The 14837-nt window shown below is 57.7% G+C and overlaps 4 protein-coding genes across 4 annotated transcripts; 1 reads left to right on the forward strand and 3 right to left on the reverse strand.

Annotated features, from left to right (window-relative positions):
* Positions 1-3877: 3877 nt before the first annotated feature.
* grs1 (putative glycine--tRNA ligase) lies at positions 3878-5953 on the reverse strand (the record flags this gene model as incomplete). Its single annotated transcript, XM_037316656.1, has 2 exons — positions 3878-4273; positions 4355-5953. The coding sequence occupies 2 exons, from the start codon at positions 5951-5953 to the stop codon at positions 3878-3880; spliced, it is 1995 nt and encodes a 664-aa protein (XP_037186016.1).
* An 894-nt stretch (positions 5954-6847) lies between these two features.
* RPF1 (Ribosome production factor 1) lies at positions 6848-8122 on the forward strand (the record flags this gene model as incomplete). Its single annotated transcript, XM_037316657.1, has 1 exon — positions 6848-8122. One exon carries the CDS (start codon positions 6848-6850, stop codon positions 8120-8122), a length of 1275 nt encoding a protein of 424 aa, XP_037186017.1.
* A 392-nt stretch (positions 8123-8514) lies between these two features.
* slc35e3 (Solute carrier family 35 member E3) lies at positions 8515-9829 on the reverse strand (the record flags this gene model as incomplete). The annotated part of the gene is made up of 4 exons (XM_037316658.1): positions 8515-8560; positions 8615-8805; positions 8856-9485; positions 9557-9829. 4 exons carry the CDS (start codon positions 9827-9829, stop codon positions 8515-8517), a joined length of 1140 nt encoding a protein of 379 aa, XP_037186008.1.
* A 3557-nt stretch (positions 9830-13386) lies between these two features.
* On the reverse strand, positions 13387-13698 carry CGCA056_v001399 (uncharacterized protein; the record flags this gene model as incomplete). Its single annotated transcript, XM_037316659.1, has 2 exons — positions 13387-13560; positions 13642-13698. 2 exons carry the CDS (start codon positions 13696-13698, stop codon positions 13387-13389), a joined length of 231 nt encoding a protein of 76 aa, XP_037186009.1.
* Between the last annotated feature and the right edge of the window lie 1139 nt (positions 13699-14837).

The following is a 14837-nucleotide window of genomic DNA, read 5'->3' on the forward strand; positions in this document are numbered from 1 at the left end:
CAGTGCGCGCTGCATCTTTCGCGGCGGGATTGAGATGGAGCGAGGGGAAGACGGCCCCTCTCATCCACTTGCGGTACAGGCACGGCAGGTACGTACCCTCTGCGGTGGTGCTAAGATACTAGGTATCCGTAGGTAAACTTCCCCATGGTCCCTGGAAAGGTATTCTGCACAGTAGCCACCTCGTCTCGGCACGGATAGCCCTCGCTGCATCGTGAGACGTCATAGCGGGGAACCTGCCCCCAAGCTGCCCCATCCCCTCCGTCCAGTTTCCGATAAAGACAGACAGGCACTGTGCAGGATACATGCCTAGCCCCTTAACAAGCGCAAGCCCAATCCTGCACCCAGTTTTGGTCGGCAACCAGGGTGTGAAGGTCTGCGGCGCTTGCCTCTCCAACCTCCAACCTCCATATCCGTACTGGTGGTTGTACTGCACTTGCCAGTAGGACTGGAGGAGTCTCAGTATGAAGGTGTCAAGGCGAGGCAATCCACACTTGCGTGGAAACCAGAGCACGGCACAACAAATGCTCTGGCCACGGCTTGACCTGTTTTACACGTCCTTCACTCGGCCTTCTGTTTCCATTCTCCTTCAACGCATCCACAATTCCGAGGCGAACTTCGCAGTGTTCTGATGCGACCTCGTCCCGTCCTGTTTCCCACGGAGCGGGAGTCCGACACGTTTGTTTGTCCGTTGCAGCTCTGCGTCCGCCTCCTCGTTCCAGGGCGCAAGCAACTGACATGGATATCCGACTTCCAAACAGAGCAAAACCTCCTCGTCCCGTCATCGCCAAACCTCACGCCTGTCCATCCTTTCGCCTCGTCTCGGTCCTTCGGCGCCTCCTCCATCACCTTGACACCCGCCTTGCGACTCACCTCTTGCTGGAGACGCGACGTCAGGAGCCCCCGCGATAAACCCAAAGCTCCGTCATTCAACTACGCTCCTACCCAAGATGCACCTACCTACGCAGAACCCAGAGACAAGAGACAAGACAACCGACCCGATGCGACCCCCACTGCGGGTAACTGCAGCACCGGCCCCTGGCTCTTGAGACTTGGATAAGGCCATTTCATGTCAACCGCCGCCTCGCTCCCCTCGTTTCCCGCGACACTCAATCCAGCCTCCCCATCAAGTGGCGAGCGGGAACTCGCGGCACTTGCTTTCTTGTTGCACGTGCAAACGGGGATACCCAAACATCCAAACCACTGGACGGCCTTGGGATCGTGTTGGCCATGATGAGTTAGTCTGGCATTTACATAACAGTCTAAGCAAGCCGCCGAGCGTCATCTTGGCTGAAGGAAGGAAAGCACCTGCCACTCGCGCTGCCGACCTGCTTACGCCCTGAGGTGAAAGTCGCAATAGACAAAGGGACACCACCGGCTGCAGCAAACACATGAACAACCTGCCATTGAGCGTCACCTCAAAACTTGACAGGACTAGGGCCAGTGGAACTGACAATAAACCTCCGCGCCTAATCTATGCTCGACACACCAGTCCAGAGACGCCTGCACAGAACACACGCACGTGTGACCGACCGCTGCCCCATCATTACCTGGGCTTGCCGGCCTTGCTTCCGAACTGCCAGCATGCAAATCGAAACTCAACTCACGCCAACTGTTTGGCATCTGCTCATCCTCGCAATCTTGGCCAAATGACTGGAATTCCGGGGTTCGTTCGCGTCTTGATCCCTGCACCAACAACCACATACCCGCCGCATACCTTCCACCTGCCTAATCTGGGCTACGAACCATGGACTCGAAAGTTCTTTGTCGGAAAGACTGTGTGTTGTCGAGTCGATCAATCCAGACTTCTGAGTTTCCTAGCCCGTGGTCTCGACCTCTGTTGTCCCCCGGGCAGTAATGTCGTCCGGCTATCCTGATTGGACGACTACGATGGCACCGACAAAGGAGGTGAGGAAGCAGACTACATCGAGGAGAGAACACACCAACGACGGACGCAGTTCTCTGTCACAGTTCGAGGTCAAGAACCTTCTCTTCACATCGGCATCGCCCGAGTCACAACAGCCATGGACCCTGTTCTGAAGTTCTCAAGGTTTGACCCCCACAGGCGGCCGAAGCTCGAGTCTGCAAACCACTGACTTGCGCGCGCGCTCGAGGAGTCGAGATGCTACCGAATGTGAGGGACGTGCCTTGGGTTTGCAGTAGCGCCCTCCTGTCAGCGATTCATCCATCTCGCACCCAGATCGCAGACGTGTTTCATATTTTTCCACCCCATTTCCGTCCCAGGACGGCAGAGAAGGGCAACGTAAAGCAAAGCACATCTCAGCGTCACACAGCACCGCATCATGGGAGGGCGCCTATGGTCTCCGCATACGCCGATGCGTATCGTACCCGCTCAATACGCAGCGCTGCATTTCGCATCATTAGCATTGATGTTTCTACCTAGATCGACTGCCTGCCTGCAACGCATGCGCAGATCAATCACCAATCGACGCGCGTGCCCACTACTCTGCCCTGGTGCACGCCGCAACCACGACGCTGCAACCCAAGGAGACGAGCACAAGCTCACCATGCCCAGCAACTCCTCGGACGGCGGCCTCGAGTTTCCCCTCGGCCGACTGCCCCGGAAAGTAAATCTAGAGAGGGAGACTTGCTGGGAGGCCACGATGTGAACCGATCCAGCAACGATCTCCGCATTCTCTTCCTTGAACTTTTCTGACAGAGTCCTGACGGCTGCGTTGTCCCTCCTCCCGACTGATCCTCATTGGTCATTGTACAGCAGGATGGATCTGTCATTGGGCGATGAGTGGTTGACTAAACCATACGCGCCTACCGCAGCCTCTCAGCCTTTGGCAAAGATCAACCGAAACGGCGCGTGAACAGACTGCGCAGTCCTGTTTCCAATCCGCGGATCTGTCGCAGGTTCCTGCCTCCGGCGCCCCCCTGAAGTCGCCCTCCGGGACGGGATAGCCGCCCTTGCACTTTCTCCTCTCCCGTCAGTGCGCCAAGACGTAGAATGAGAGAGATGCGACGAAAGACTACGCTGTGCTGCGAAATGATCGGTCAACGCCGTGGCTGCCGTTGCATCCTGATGCTTATTTCTGGAATAATTGTGTGAATCTCCCAAGGCAGTGGTGTAAGTCGATCTTACCACTGTTGCCGTTGGCTACCTCTCGCGCAACGTGGTAAACGTCCCCCGGGCCCCCGGGACCTCGCACGTCCGAGGGTTTCCGGCAACGTGAGGAGGGGCATGGAGAGGAGACGTCCGGCGATCCCTCCGGGGGTCCAGGACGGCTATGCATGGAACTCTGGAATTACTAGCGAGAGTAGTTCCGTACGTTGCCGCTTTCTCTTACCCCGCGATGCGACTACTGCACGTCACGTCGACGCCAGTGACACGATGAGCCTCAAGGCCGGACCTCCTCCTTCCTCCCTCCTCCCGCGCGGGCCGACGCCAGCTGGCCCGAACTTCATGGGCTTGCTGCTGCTGTTGAACATGTTGTTGATACTGCTGCTGCTGCTGCTGCTCAGCCACCGCACAAGCTTTCACGTCTTCTTTTACACGTTTCTTCGTTTCTTGTATGCCGTGCATGATCTCGCAGGACAGTTGCATCCGAAGAGATGGAGGTTACTTACTGTGCTCCAGGTGTTCAGCCAAGACCGGAAGCTTGGGAAATGTCGTCATGCGTGGAACGCAGACGCGCATCGGGAAACAGATGAGTATGTAAGAAAGAAAGAAAAAAAAGGTTCATGTTTTCATCTTTTCTCAGTTGAGGATGTCTACAGATGCCGCCCCTACACGCGGCTTTTCTACCTAGCGAGCCTTGGTCTTAATTTTACTCCTTTAATCGTCTCTCGTCTGTCTGTCTTCTGAATTCCTTACATCAAAAGGAGGGGTATGTGACGTATGAGACGCGACTCTTTATCGCTGTGCGACCTCGACCTCCTGGCTCTCGAACGCCGGCAGGGTGGCCGCGACGTCCTTCCACTCCTTGGAGCCGTCAACCAGGGTCTGGATGGCGGCGATGATGGTGTCCTCGTCGCCGCGGACCTGCTTGGTCGAGTCGCGGTCGCGGAGGGTGATGGTGTTGTCCTGGACGGTCTGGAAGTCGATGGTGATGCCGAGGGGCGTGCCGAGCTCGTCGTTGCGGCTGTAGCGCTTGCCGATGGTCGCGGACGAGTCGTCCACGCGGGCGGAGATGCCGAACTTGCGCAGCTTCTGAGAGATCTGCTTGATGAAGGGCTTGAACTGCGCGTTGGAGGAGAGGGGCACGATCAGAACCTTGGTAGGGGCGACCGTCGGAGGGAAGGAGAGAACCTAGTTGGAAGAAATGTTAGTGTGCTGTGTCCGTGATCGCCGTACTCGTGTAGACCCTGGAAAAGGGGGCTGGTAACTTACACCACGAGCCTCGTCGCCACCGTCCGCGGAAGCGCGGTTCCAGTAGCAGTGCTCAATGAGCGAGTAGAGGATACGGCCGATACCGAAGGACGGCTCGATAACGTTGGGAGTGTACTCCCTGGTGTTCTCAATGCGTTGCCTGAACTCGATCTTGACGAGGTCCTTGCTGATCTTGACCTTGCCGTCGGCGACGCCGGCAACCTCGAGCTCCAGCTCGCCGTTGTCGGTGAGCTGCTTGGCGAACTTCTCGCGCTGCTCTTGTGTTGTCGCCATCAGAGCACCCTCGACTGCCCTGCCGTCCTTCTTAAACTGAGGACCGAACTTCTTCTTGTCAACCTCGACCTGCCACTCGTCGATGACGAGGGGCTTCTCGCGGCGCTCGCGCACCAGCAGGGGAGCGCCGGTCTTCTTGGCATGGACGGTCAAGTCGTAGGCGCTGCGGTCAGCGCAGCCGACACACTCGATCCAGCCGGAGGAGGTGAACAGCTCGGCGTCCCAGCAGTCGGCGGCGTAGTGGGCCATCTCGTTCGCCATGTGCTGGCGGAAGCGGACCTTTGTCATGTCGACACCGATCTTGGACAGGAACAGGTGGATGCGGGCGAGGAAGTAGCCGAGGGTCTCGTTGTCGACGACCTTGTTCTTGACGGCCTCGCCAATCTTCATCTTGCGCACATCGGTCTTGCCAGAGAGCTGGGTGTGGCGGTCGAGCAGGGTGAGCTCGATGTCCTCGACCTCTACGAAGCGGGAGTGCTTCTTGCCGCCCTCGGGGTCGACAAAGTGCTCAATCTCGGCCATGAGGAACTCGCGGACTCTCAGCAGGCCACCTCTCGGGGCAATCTCGTTTCTGTAGGAACGGCCGATGGAGGCGGAGGCGAAGGGCATCTGCTCCATGTTGAAGTTGAGAAGCTTGGCAAAGTTGAGGAACTGGCCCTGGGCGGTCTCGGGGCGCAGGTAGCCCTTGGTGTTGCTGGAGGGGCCGATGGCGGTCTGGAACATGAGGTTGAAGGCGACGGGAGGGGAGGGCTGCTCGGCGGTGGCCGGGTTCCTGAGGTCGTACTTCTTGATCAGCTCGCCGAGCTCCTTGCCGTCGTAGTTGTCGATCTTGGCCAAGACCTCGTTGTACTCTTGGACGAGGGCGTCGTCGAGCTTGACAGCGAAGGCCCTCTGCTTCCTCTTGGCCTTCTTCTTGGGGTCATCCTCTTCCTCGACCTTCTCGCCGCGGGCCTCCTTGTCGCCCCTGAGGCGGGCATCAAGCACATCCTCGACGAAGTGGTCGGCACGCAGGATATCGCCGTTCTTGGGGTCCTTGCACATCCAGTCGGCGAACTTGTCAACGTGGCCGGAGGTCTTGAGGACTTCGTGGGGGGTCAGAACGGTGCAGTCGAGCTCGAGCATGTCCTCCTCGAGGATGAAGTGCTTGCGCCAGAGGTCGACGATGTTGGCCTGAAGAGCGCAGCCGGGAGGGCCGTAGTCGAACAGACCAGCGACGCCGCCGTAGATCTCGAAGGCGGGGGTGAAGAAGAGACGGCGGCGCAGCATGGCGTCGAGCGTCGGCCGGTCGAGGGGCTGGCCCTTGAGGGTCGTCGCGGGGGTCGTCATGTCGTCGTCGTCGGCAGCAGCACGCTTCTTCGTTAAGACTTTGGCCCTGTTGAGGTGACGGGAAGTGGTGAGCGTGCGGGTGCGGTTGCTGTGCAGCAAAAGGTTGTGGTGGGAGGAAAGCGAGGTGGACGTGGAGGAGGGGGAGGGGTAGTTCTGAAAGTGGGCAAGTGAAAAAGCGGCCGGCCGAAGTGCACAGAAGCTAGCTGTGGAACGAATAGAAGACTGGTGTGCGATAAAACGAAAGGGCTTCATCAACGGCTACGTTTTATGGTGGGGTCTGGGGGAAACGTGAGTCACAGAGCCAAGGCCGTTGCAGTCAAAGGGAGGCTGCTGAGATGCGTCCCCCTTGGAGTTCAGAAGGGCATCAATTCGAGTTCGAGGAGCGCGATGCTGCGTGCTACAATTGTTGCTGCTGCTGTGTCTGGATTGTGACTCTTAATGTCGTCTGCCCTTTTTTTCCCACCCCAAATTTCATTGGTCCGTTAGTGCCTGCCCTGTCGCGCGGTGCGATCGGCCCAGCCCACCTCAGGTACCGGACGGACCACCCGCCAGAGCGTGAACGGCGTAAAGCATTGGACCGGGTGGAACGGAGGGAAGGACCAAAAAAACAAAAAAAAAGTGAGGGGAAAGTGACGGAAAATTCAATTCGCCGAGAGACACCCCTGGCCCCCGCGGGCCCGGTCCCGTTCAGATGCATTTGCTGCAGGGATTGGTCGGTGCCCCGCCAAAATTTCTCCAAACTGATTTTCACCGAGCGTCGACCAGCACTTTGATTTCGACTTTTTACCGGCATCTTAGCACGTTGCGAACCGCTACACTACGACAGCATCCCCTCTTGCCTCAATTGACACCACGATACCCGTCGCGCTCTCGCTGTCCAAAGAATAATCAGGCATGGGCTTCTCCAAGCCGGGCAGGTCCATGTCGGCCTCGCTGTCGACCAAGACCTCCAACAAGCTCAAGCGCAAGGAGCTCTACGTGCTCAACAAGAAGGAGAAGGACAAGGATCAGCGCGAGAGGCGCTTCCGCCGGAAGAAGGAGGAGGACAAGGACCCCGAGCTCAAGGCCCAGCGCCTCGCCAAGAACCAGCCAAAGACGCTCGACCAGAAGCGCGTGTGGGACGATGTCGACGACGACAGCCTGGGCATGCAGGTGGACGTGGAGAAGCTCAAGAGGCGGAGGATAGAGGAGGAAGAGGCGGCGCAGAACGCGGAGCTCGATCGTGAAATCGACGAGGAGGAGGGCGACGACAGCGACGCAGACAGCATGCTGGCGTCGGACGACGAGGATGACGAGGAGGCGGCGGAGGCAAAGAGGGCGGAGCGCGAGAGGAAACGCGAGGAGAAGAAGCGCGCGCGCAGGGATAACTCTACAGCGCCCTCGACAACCAGCACAAACCTCGACCTCACGCCATCCTCCCTCGCCCTCAAGTTCCCCATGCTCTTCACCGACACCCCGCCGCCCGTCCCCAAGGTCCTCCTCACCACCTCCCTCAACTCGACCCTCCACCACGAGGCCAACATCTTCCGCTCCGTCTTCCCCAACGCCACCTACGTCCCGCGCTCCGCCCACCGCTTCGGCCACAAGTACTCCCTCCGCGAGATCAGCAAGTTCGCCGCGAACCGCGACTACACCGCCGTCGTCCTGCTCAAGGAGGACCAGAAGAAGCTCACGGGCATGAGCATCGTCCACCTGCCCGCCGGCCCGACCTTCACCTTCTCCATCACCAACTTCATGGAGGGCAAGAAGCTGCCCGGCCACGGCAACCCGACGAACCACTACCCGGAGCTGCTGCTCAACAACTTCAAGACGCCCCTCGGCATGCTCACCGCCGCCCTCTTCCAGCGCCTGTTCCCGCCCCAGCCCGAGTTCGAGGGCCGCCAGGTCCTGACGATCCACAACCAGCGCGACTACCTCTTCTGGCGCCGCCACCGCTACGTCTTCCGCGAGAAGCGCGAGACTGAGAAGAACATTGTCACGGCAGAGGGCAGCGAGATGAAGGGCGTCGAGGGCATCCGCGTCGGCCTGCAGGAGGTCGGCCCCCGCTTCACCGCGAAGCTGAGGAGGGTGGACAAGGGTATTGGAAGAGCCGGCAGCGAGGGTGACGACGCGCAGCCGTGGGAGTGGAAGGCCAGGATGGAGAAGGACCGGAAGCGCTTCAACTTGTAGCCGAAGTTCATCTGGAGAGCGAATCGCAAGAGTCAGATGCGATTTCTTGCATGGTATTTGGTCAGGGACTACCCCGAACGGCGTTTTTCTGTTGCATGAGATAGAGACCGTATCAGACGAATTGGGGCAGGGTTAGGTATCATGTCTCGGACCGATGAGGGAAAAAAAAAAAAAAAAGTTATCAATTCATTGTTTGTGTATAATTTCGACCATCATATTCCCCAGACGCCGAGCCGTGAAAGGTTTGGTTTCACATAAGAGGTATCATCCATAGTAGACCCTTTCTAATTCCCACAGACCCCCAATCTACAGAACGCCGTCATGTCCAGCGCTTCAAATGCACAATAAGTAGAACAAGTTATAAAATGACGCAAGCCGCGCATGTCCATGATTTACTTGCGCTGCTGCTTCTGGTGCTGAAGCATGACGACAGAGTAGCTGCAGTTGGTTAGCCGCAAGCACGTGGTCGGTGTAGGTTACTGAAGAACTCACCCGACAATGCCACCAATAGCAACGAAGACACCCAGGACCGACTTGTCACCGATGGCACGACCGGAGACCATCCAGCCGAGAGCGACAATTGTGCAGGTCTTGAGGTGGCCGACAACGGTACTTGACACGGGGCCGGTTTGGGCGATGATGAAAAACTGAGAAATGTTGATGAGAGAGGCGAAGGCACCAGACTGAGAAAATTAGCAACTATCCTCGACAGTCTCAAAACAGTTCGACTCACCATGCCGATCATGAGCCAGCGGTTGCCGGGCACAGTCATCCAGTCGGGGAACGTATCGACGAAGGGAATGACGTAGAGCAGCAGGAAGGAGGCAATGGGCGCCTGGTTGTACAGCAGCTGCATGCTGGACATCTGGAGCTTGCGGTGGTAGCTGGCAATCCAGACGGTGTAGAGCGACGACGCAAAGATGCCAGTGAAGGCGAAGAACACGCCCAGGCTGGAAGTCGTCTTGATCTTCGAGTCTGAGGTGGGGAGAGAGTCATAGTATGAGACCATTCCGACGCCAAGGCAGGCCGGGATGAGAGCCAGGATCGCATTCCGGGGCAGCGTCGCCTTGTACAGGACGAAATTCATCAGGGCGACAGTCGGTGTCAAAAGAATACGGGCGATCTGATAAAACGTGACGGAAGAAAATGCCAGCGACAGGTTCGGCAGAATAACGTTCAGGCACATGGCGATAGACAGCGGGAGGAGGTCCCTGATCGAAGCGCGGCGCGGGGTGAAGTAGGCGAACATGGGTCGCGAGAGAATGTGAAGCGTGAGGAAAGTGACGAGGAAGTGGAAACTCGCAAACGTGAGCTGGCACAACTTCCATTGAGGGTCGGAGAAGATGGCCTTGTTTGTGAAAACCTAGTCTCAAAGTTAGCAAAAACAGCTTCTTCGACGTTGTTCCTTGTCTCTGAGGGTTTCTCCAAACTCACGATTCCAATGGTGGCCAAGGTGTTTACGACCATCCATACAACGGCACCGGCAAAGCTGGCCTTCGCCTTCGGGGGCTCCTCTTTCTCATTGCTGGAGGGCAGAAGCTTCTCATCCTCCTCAGCGTCGGCGAGCCTCTCCTCGTCGTTGAGCGACTTGAGATTCTGCACGCTGTCCTCCATCGGGTCCAGCTTGGTGAGCTCGTGAAGAGTCGCGGTTTCGGTGGAGGACGAGGCGAAGGACCCCGCTCGTTCTGTGCGCTGGCTGTCGGCCATTGTGAGAATTTTGCGGATTGAGAGTGTGGTTAATGAGACCGCGAGAGTGAGCGACGATGGGTGGTTTGGGGCGTGGGTAGTGCGAATCGGTGATCATCGAGGGGTTGGCGGTCCTTTTTCAGTCAACCATGGAGCGCTCGACAGCGGTTACACGAAGGGAGTCTCGGGCATGTGCTGGAATGCAGCCAAGGGAGAAAGCTCGTCTTGTCAAATTCCGGAGGTGGTTGCGCGGAATTGACGGAGAGGAGTGACGGGTGCAGATATAATGATACACATGGAAAGGTCCGAGGCGTTCTTCTTGCCAGGTCTCGGCGGGCGACGGTCGCACCTACCTAGTGCCCCGGGCTGAAAGCGGCAGGGGTAGCAGAGTGGAGGGCAGGGGCAGGGGTCTGGGACGTGGAAGGTGGGAGGGAGACGACGCAAGTCCCTCGCCGGTCCACCGTCCCTGGGAACCACCTCAGAACCTACACCACGCTCACGCTGTAATAAGGGCAGTGGAGGGCAGGGGAGGGGCAGGACGGGCGGGTGCGACTGAGGAGAGCGAGCCCAGGTCCTGAGGCGGGCAGGGGCCAGAGAGGGGAATTAGCACGTTGGCACGCAAGCTCCGGCGCTCGTCAGGCCTGTCCGTCTCCTCAGGGCTCTTCTCCATCCAAAGCTAAGCCTTCCGCTGCCTGCCCTGGTCTCGCCTTTTTGGCCCTAGGAGCCCCCGACGGAACAAGGCGACTTGGCCGCCGTCCGCGTCCCTGGGATTTGGGGATTTAGGTAGGGCTTGTTGAGACGGACGGGACGGCAGTGGGTGGAAGCAGGCAAGTAATCGTCAGATTCAGATTGGGGGCAAAGAAATGGATTTCGCACCAACGCGCGAAATACAAGCGACGGCAAATAGTCTGACGGCACCATCCTCTCTGGCCACGTACTGCTCGGTCGCTGCTAAAGACGAGCGGCACAGGTGGAAAGTCACAAGAGAAGTACCGCCCACCCGAGGCTACCTAGGTAATAAGGTAAGGTACGGATACTTACACTGGATCGCCATCACAGACCGCGCGCCAGACCCGAAGCCGACTGCATCGAGTCGTCCCTGGAGACAGACTCTTGGGCTCTCGGCCTACTGCGTACAAGACTGGCTCCCCATGGCTTGTTGATTGGCGTCCACGGCGTCCGGGGCTTATTTTGCTTCTCCCAAATTCCCAGCTTGTTTGCCCATCCGAGGGGCTTATTAGGTTCGTTCGTTTTCGACGCCCAAAACATATGTCTCCCAGCAGCAGGCTTCCTAGCAGCAGGCTAGCGCCAAGCCACTAGGCGTAGACTTCAGCCCCTCTCCAGCCCAATCACCGCCTGGATCCACGAGAGCCATCTGCAAGACTTGTTTGCTTTGCCATCAAATCTGCAACACTCAGGATGGCAGCCTGAACCTGATCCGTGGTACGGTACCTTACAGTACGCGCAAGACACCCGCTCAGATGTCGCCGTATCGTCTGGTCTCTGGGATGGTCCTTTTTTTTTTTTTTTTTTTTTTTTCGCGCCGCAGGACAACCGCAGGGCGGCAAGCGGTTTGGCGCAATACGAGACCACCATCTTTTGGTTCCCCCCCCAGGCTTCATCAGCGAAAACCATGAGATCGACGAACGCAGCCTTGTCGTGTTCATTCACTTTGTATGGGCGTCCAAGGTAATTTTGAACCACCATGTCCCCAGCTCGCGCTTGAACAGACGGAGACGGGGCCTGCCACTGTCTGGCAATGCGCGAGAACACCGGGCTGTCCGACAAGCGCCCCAACTCTCTCTAATTGTTCTCTCTTTCGCTCTCGCAGCCATCCCAGCGAACCTTCAGTGATCTGATCCAATGTGGGCACACGTCACCATGTGGACCGTGGCCATTGGCCTTGACACAGAGTTGGTTTCGACGGAGCAACCGGCCAGTTCTGACCCAGGATGACCGCGTCTCTGACAGTGCCGTCCTCCTGGGTTGGTTTGGGTTTAGTTGAGTTGAGTTGAGTGACCCGGCGCCTTCGGGCTGGGCTGTCCCCAGCAAATCGAACACTTCCTGTCGAATCCCCAAATAAAGTTTGACAGAGAACAATTAACAATAAACTCCTAGATTGGAAGGTTTGCCCTCTGAGACAGCGAATCTCCAAAAGCCAAGCGACAGTGGTACTGCCAAGCGCCCAGCGTCAAGCCTTCGTCCCTGTCACCATTCACTGCAAAACGTCTGTCAGCCCGTCGAGAGCAAGAGACCTGTCTTGGCCGCCGCTGTCGCACTTCATTCAACCAGTGCAACAGCATACCACAACAGCACGGCACGCCTCATCCGCCCGTATATCCGTCTGCTCCACCCACCGTTTGGCCTCAAACTGTTACGATCAACCGTTGACAAGAACCTCTAATGGCTAGGACATGGGATGTTGAAACGCTTGACCAGAGGAGTCTAGAGTACCTACCGCCGCGCGGTGGCCCAGAATCAACTTGTGAGAACAGCGAGGTGATGAAGACTTGGCATCACCGCTTCTTGAGAATTCGCCATGTCCTGATCCATGATCTTCAATGCCCCTGCGTCAATCTCATCTGAAGACGGCAGCAGCATGCAAGCCCGCACCACACCGCCGGCGGGACGGGGTCTCTCGATGGACGTGGTGGTGGCTCCCTTGGTGGCCAAATTTAGCTTCTCTTGACTTTATTGTCAGGGCTTGGGAGCCTCCCATTGCTCGCTGCCGGCAATCAATCGTCGGATCATCTGGCGCATATCCCTCGCGATGAACATGTCAGTGGTTGCGTGGAATTTGATTACCGTTCACTCCGTGCCTCGCTGGGATAGGCCAATGTTTCCCTTGCCTTCCTAGAATTCACGTTGGAGCGTTTCAGCATTCCCCGGACACCACGAGGCTGTGTGGTGCGTGGGCCAATCCGAGATATGGAGGGAAGAGCGTGGTAAATATGAGCACCACATTCTTGCGCGGAAGACCCCCACAAGGCCATCTCAAGCCACTAGAGACGCGCAGCCGCCCTCCCCGGTCTAGACGGCGCGCCCGCGCGTGCTGCCGGAGCTGGCGAAGGCTCTGGTCATCACGGCTCCACGTCGAAGCTGCCGGGCGAGTGGGAGTCCGGGCTAACATGCTCCGCTCGTCGTCATCCAATGGAAGACTATGCGCCGTCTACACATTCGTCAGCGAGTCGAGTCCGTGAACGTCGACGGAATGGCGACCGAATGTAATGTCTACACCGTCCAAGGCTGTCTGTGGCGTCCGTCACGGGCCGCTCACGAACTGGTCTTGGAGGGCACCATGCATGTCGTATAAACACGATGTGGCCCTGTCGTGCTTACCGCAGGCTCGGGCGCATGGCTCATGCTGATAATGGTCAGGAAGCAGTTCAACGCAGATGGGTTACACGTGTGGCTTGGCGGAGATGACAGACGGCGTTTAGGAGGTCGGAGTTGCAACCTCGATCTATCTGAACATTAGCATATTGCGTGAGCATTCCTTCGCCCCTGATGTTAATGTGGCTATCTTTCTCTCCCTGCAGACAGGTGTCCTGAGCTCGTCCGAGGCTGGAAAAAGCACATCAGAGACTTGGCGACAGTCTATCCCTTCCGTGGGACATGGCAGACGAACGAGTGGTGCGGCTGGCCAAATGAGACTTAGCGGACGGCCCAGAGGCGTTCATCGACTGCGACATGCCACGGCTGAGGCGAGCTGAGACCGTAGTGTTCTGATGGTTCGAAGGTACAGTACAGCACTAGCAACAAACCATCAGCGAGAACTCGTTGGTGGCCACAGCAGGTGTAGAAAGCGTCCAGTGTCTAGAAGGAAGACGTACGTAGTCGTTCTCCCTAGCTTCAATTAGCTTGCGCGGAACGAAGGGGACCCATTCCATTGGGAGTCTCGGTTAGATTGGGGTTGCATCTGTCAAGCGTGCGGCATCTCAAGATAGAGCGGCTCCTGGCGGTCGTGGAAGGTTAAGGGTCTCGGTGCTGTCGCTCTTAGGGTGCCATCGGAGACACGAGGTGCGCAGTACAAAGTACATGCCTTACGACGGGAGCGCAGGAACTACCGATGGAACGGCGCCTGCCCTGGTGTTGCCAGTTGGAGGCGGGGGTACGTACCTCGGCAGTCCAGACTCCAGAGTGGTCCAGGTCCAGTTGCCCCCAAATAGGAAATACCAATGGTGGGCACTGGAGGCCGAGGACTCGAGTCGCCGCGGCTCACACGCATCACGATTAATTAGGGATGCTATGTAGCTTCATTTCCAATTTGGCTTGATTTCGACGTGCACAGCGACACGCAGCATCGGGCACTAGTGCGCAAGAAGGCTATCAGCTGTCCTCCCAAGCCACGGGTGACATGACACGGCACGGTGACAGTATGTTAATGGACATGGAATGGGGAGTGGACACCTGGAGTGGTGGAACGGCGGTACTCTGCGGTGTCGATGAATCTCATCTATTTTGCTCTGCATTTTATTATATCGACAAGTATTATTGTCGCCCATTCTGCCCGCAGTGGTTATTTTGGTGTCTTGGTGTCGAGGCGAGTAGGGGTGCGCGGCATTGTGTCGTCCCTGAACCTGAACCTGGCGCGGACGGGTAGACGGCCATTCCATGTCCAGGCTGCCCTTGATCGGCCCCCGGTACGCTGCGAGCTGCGAGGAGAAGGGGACGCAGAAAAAAGAAAAGAGGAAGCGAGAGAGATGACGCCGGGCAGCAAACAGTGCCTCACAAACACAGCGAGCGTCATGTTTCAAAGTGTTGCTTCCTTGCCAAGACCCTCTGGGAGTCCACCCCCACCATCCACTCTCCAGCTGCAACAGGCCAATCACGGCCGTCCTCATCGCTGCTAGACCTGAAGTCGGAGAGAGCAGCCCACCTCCCACCCGGACGGGCTGGCTAGATCGGTATCCAAAGTGTGAGTGAGGTGCGGTTCTCAATGGCCGCCCCCAAGCATTCGGCGCCATTCGTTCACCCGCAATTCCATTGCACTGCACCTGCAGCCCGCTTGTTGATAGATAGTTAGTGA

Source organism: Colletotrichum aenigma (assembly GCF_013390185.1).
Source record: "Colletotrichum aenigma strain Cg56 chromosome Unknown KSG_Cg56_contig01, whole genome shotgun sequence".
NCBI classification, from domain to species: Eukaryota; Fungi; Ascomycota; class Sordariomycetes; order Glomerellales; family Glomerellaceae; genus Colletotrichum; species Colletotrichum aenigma.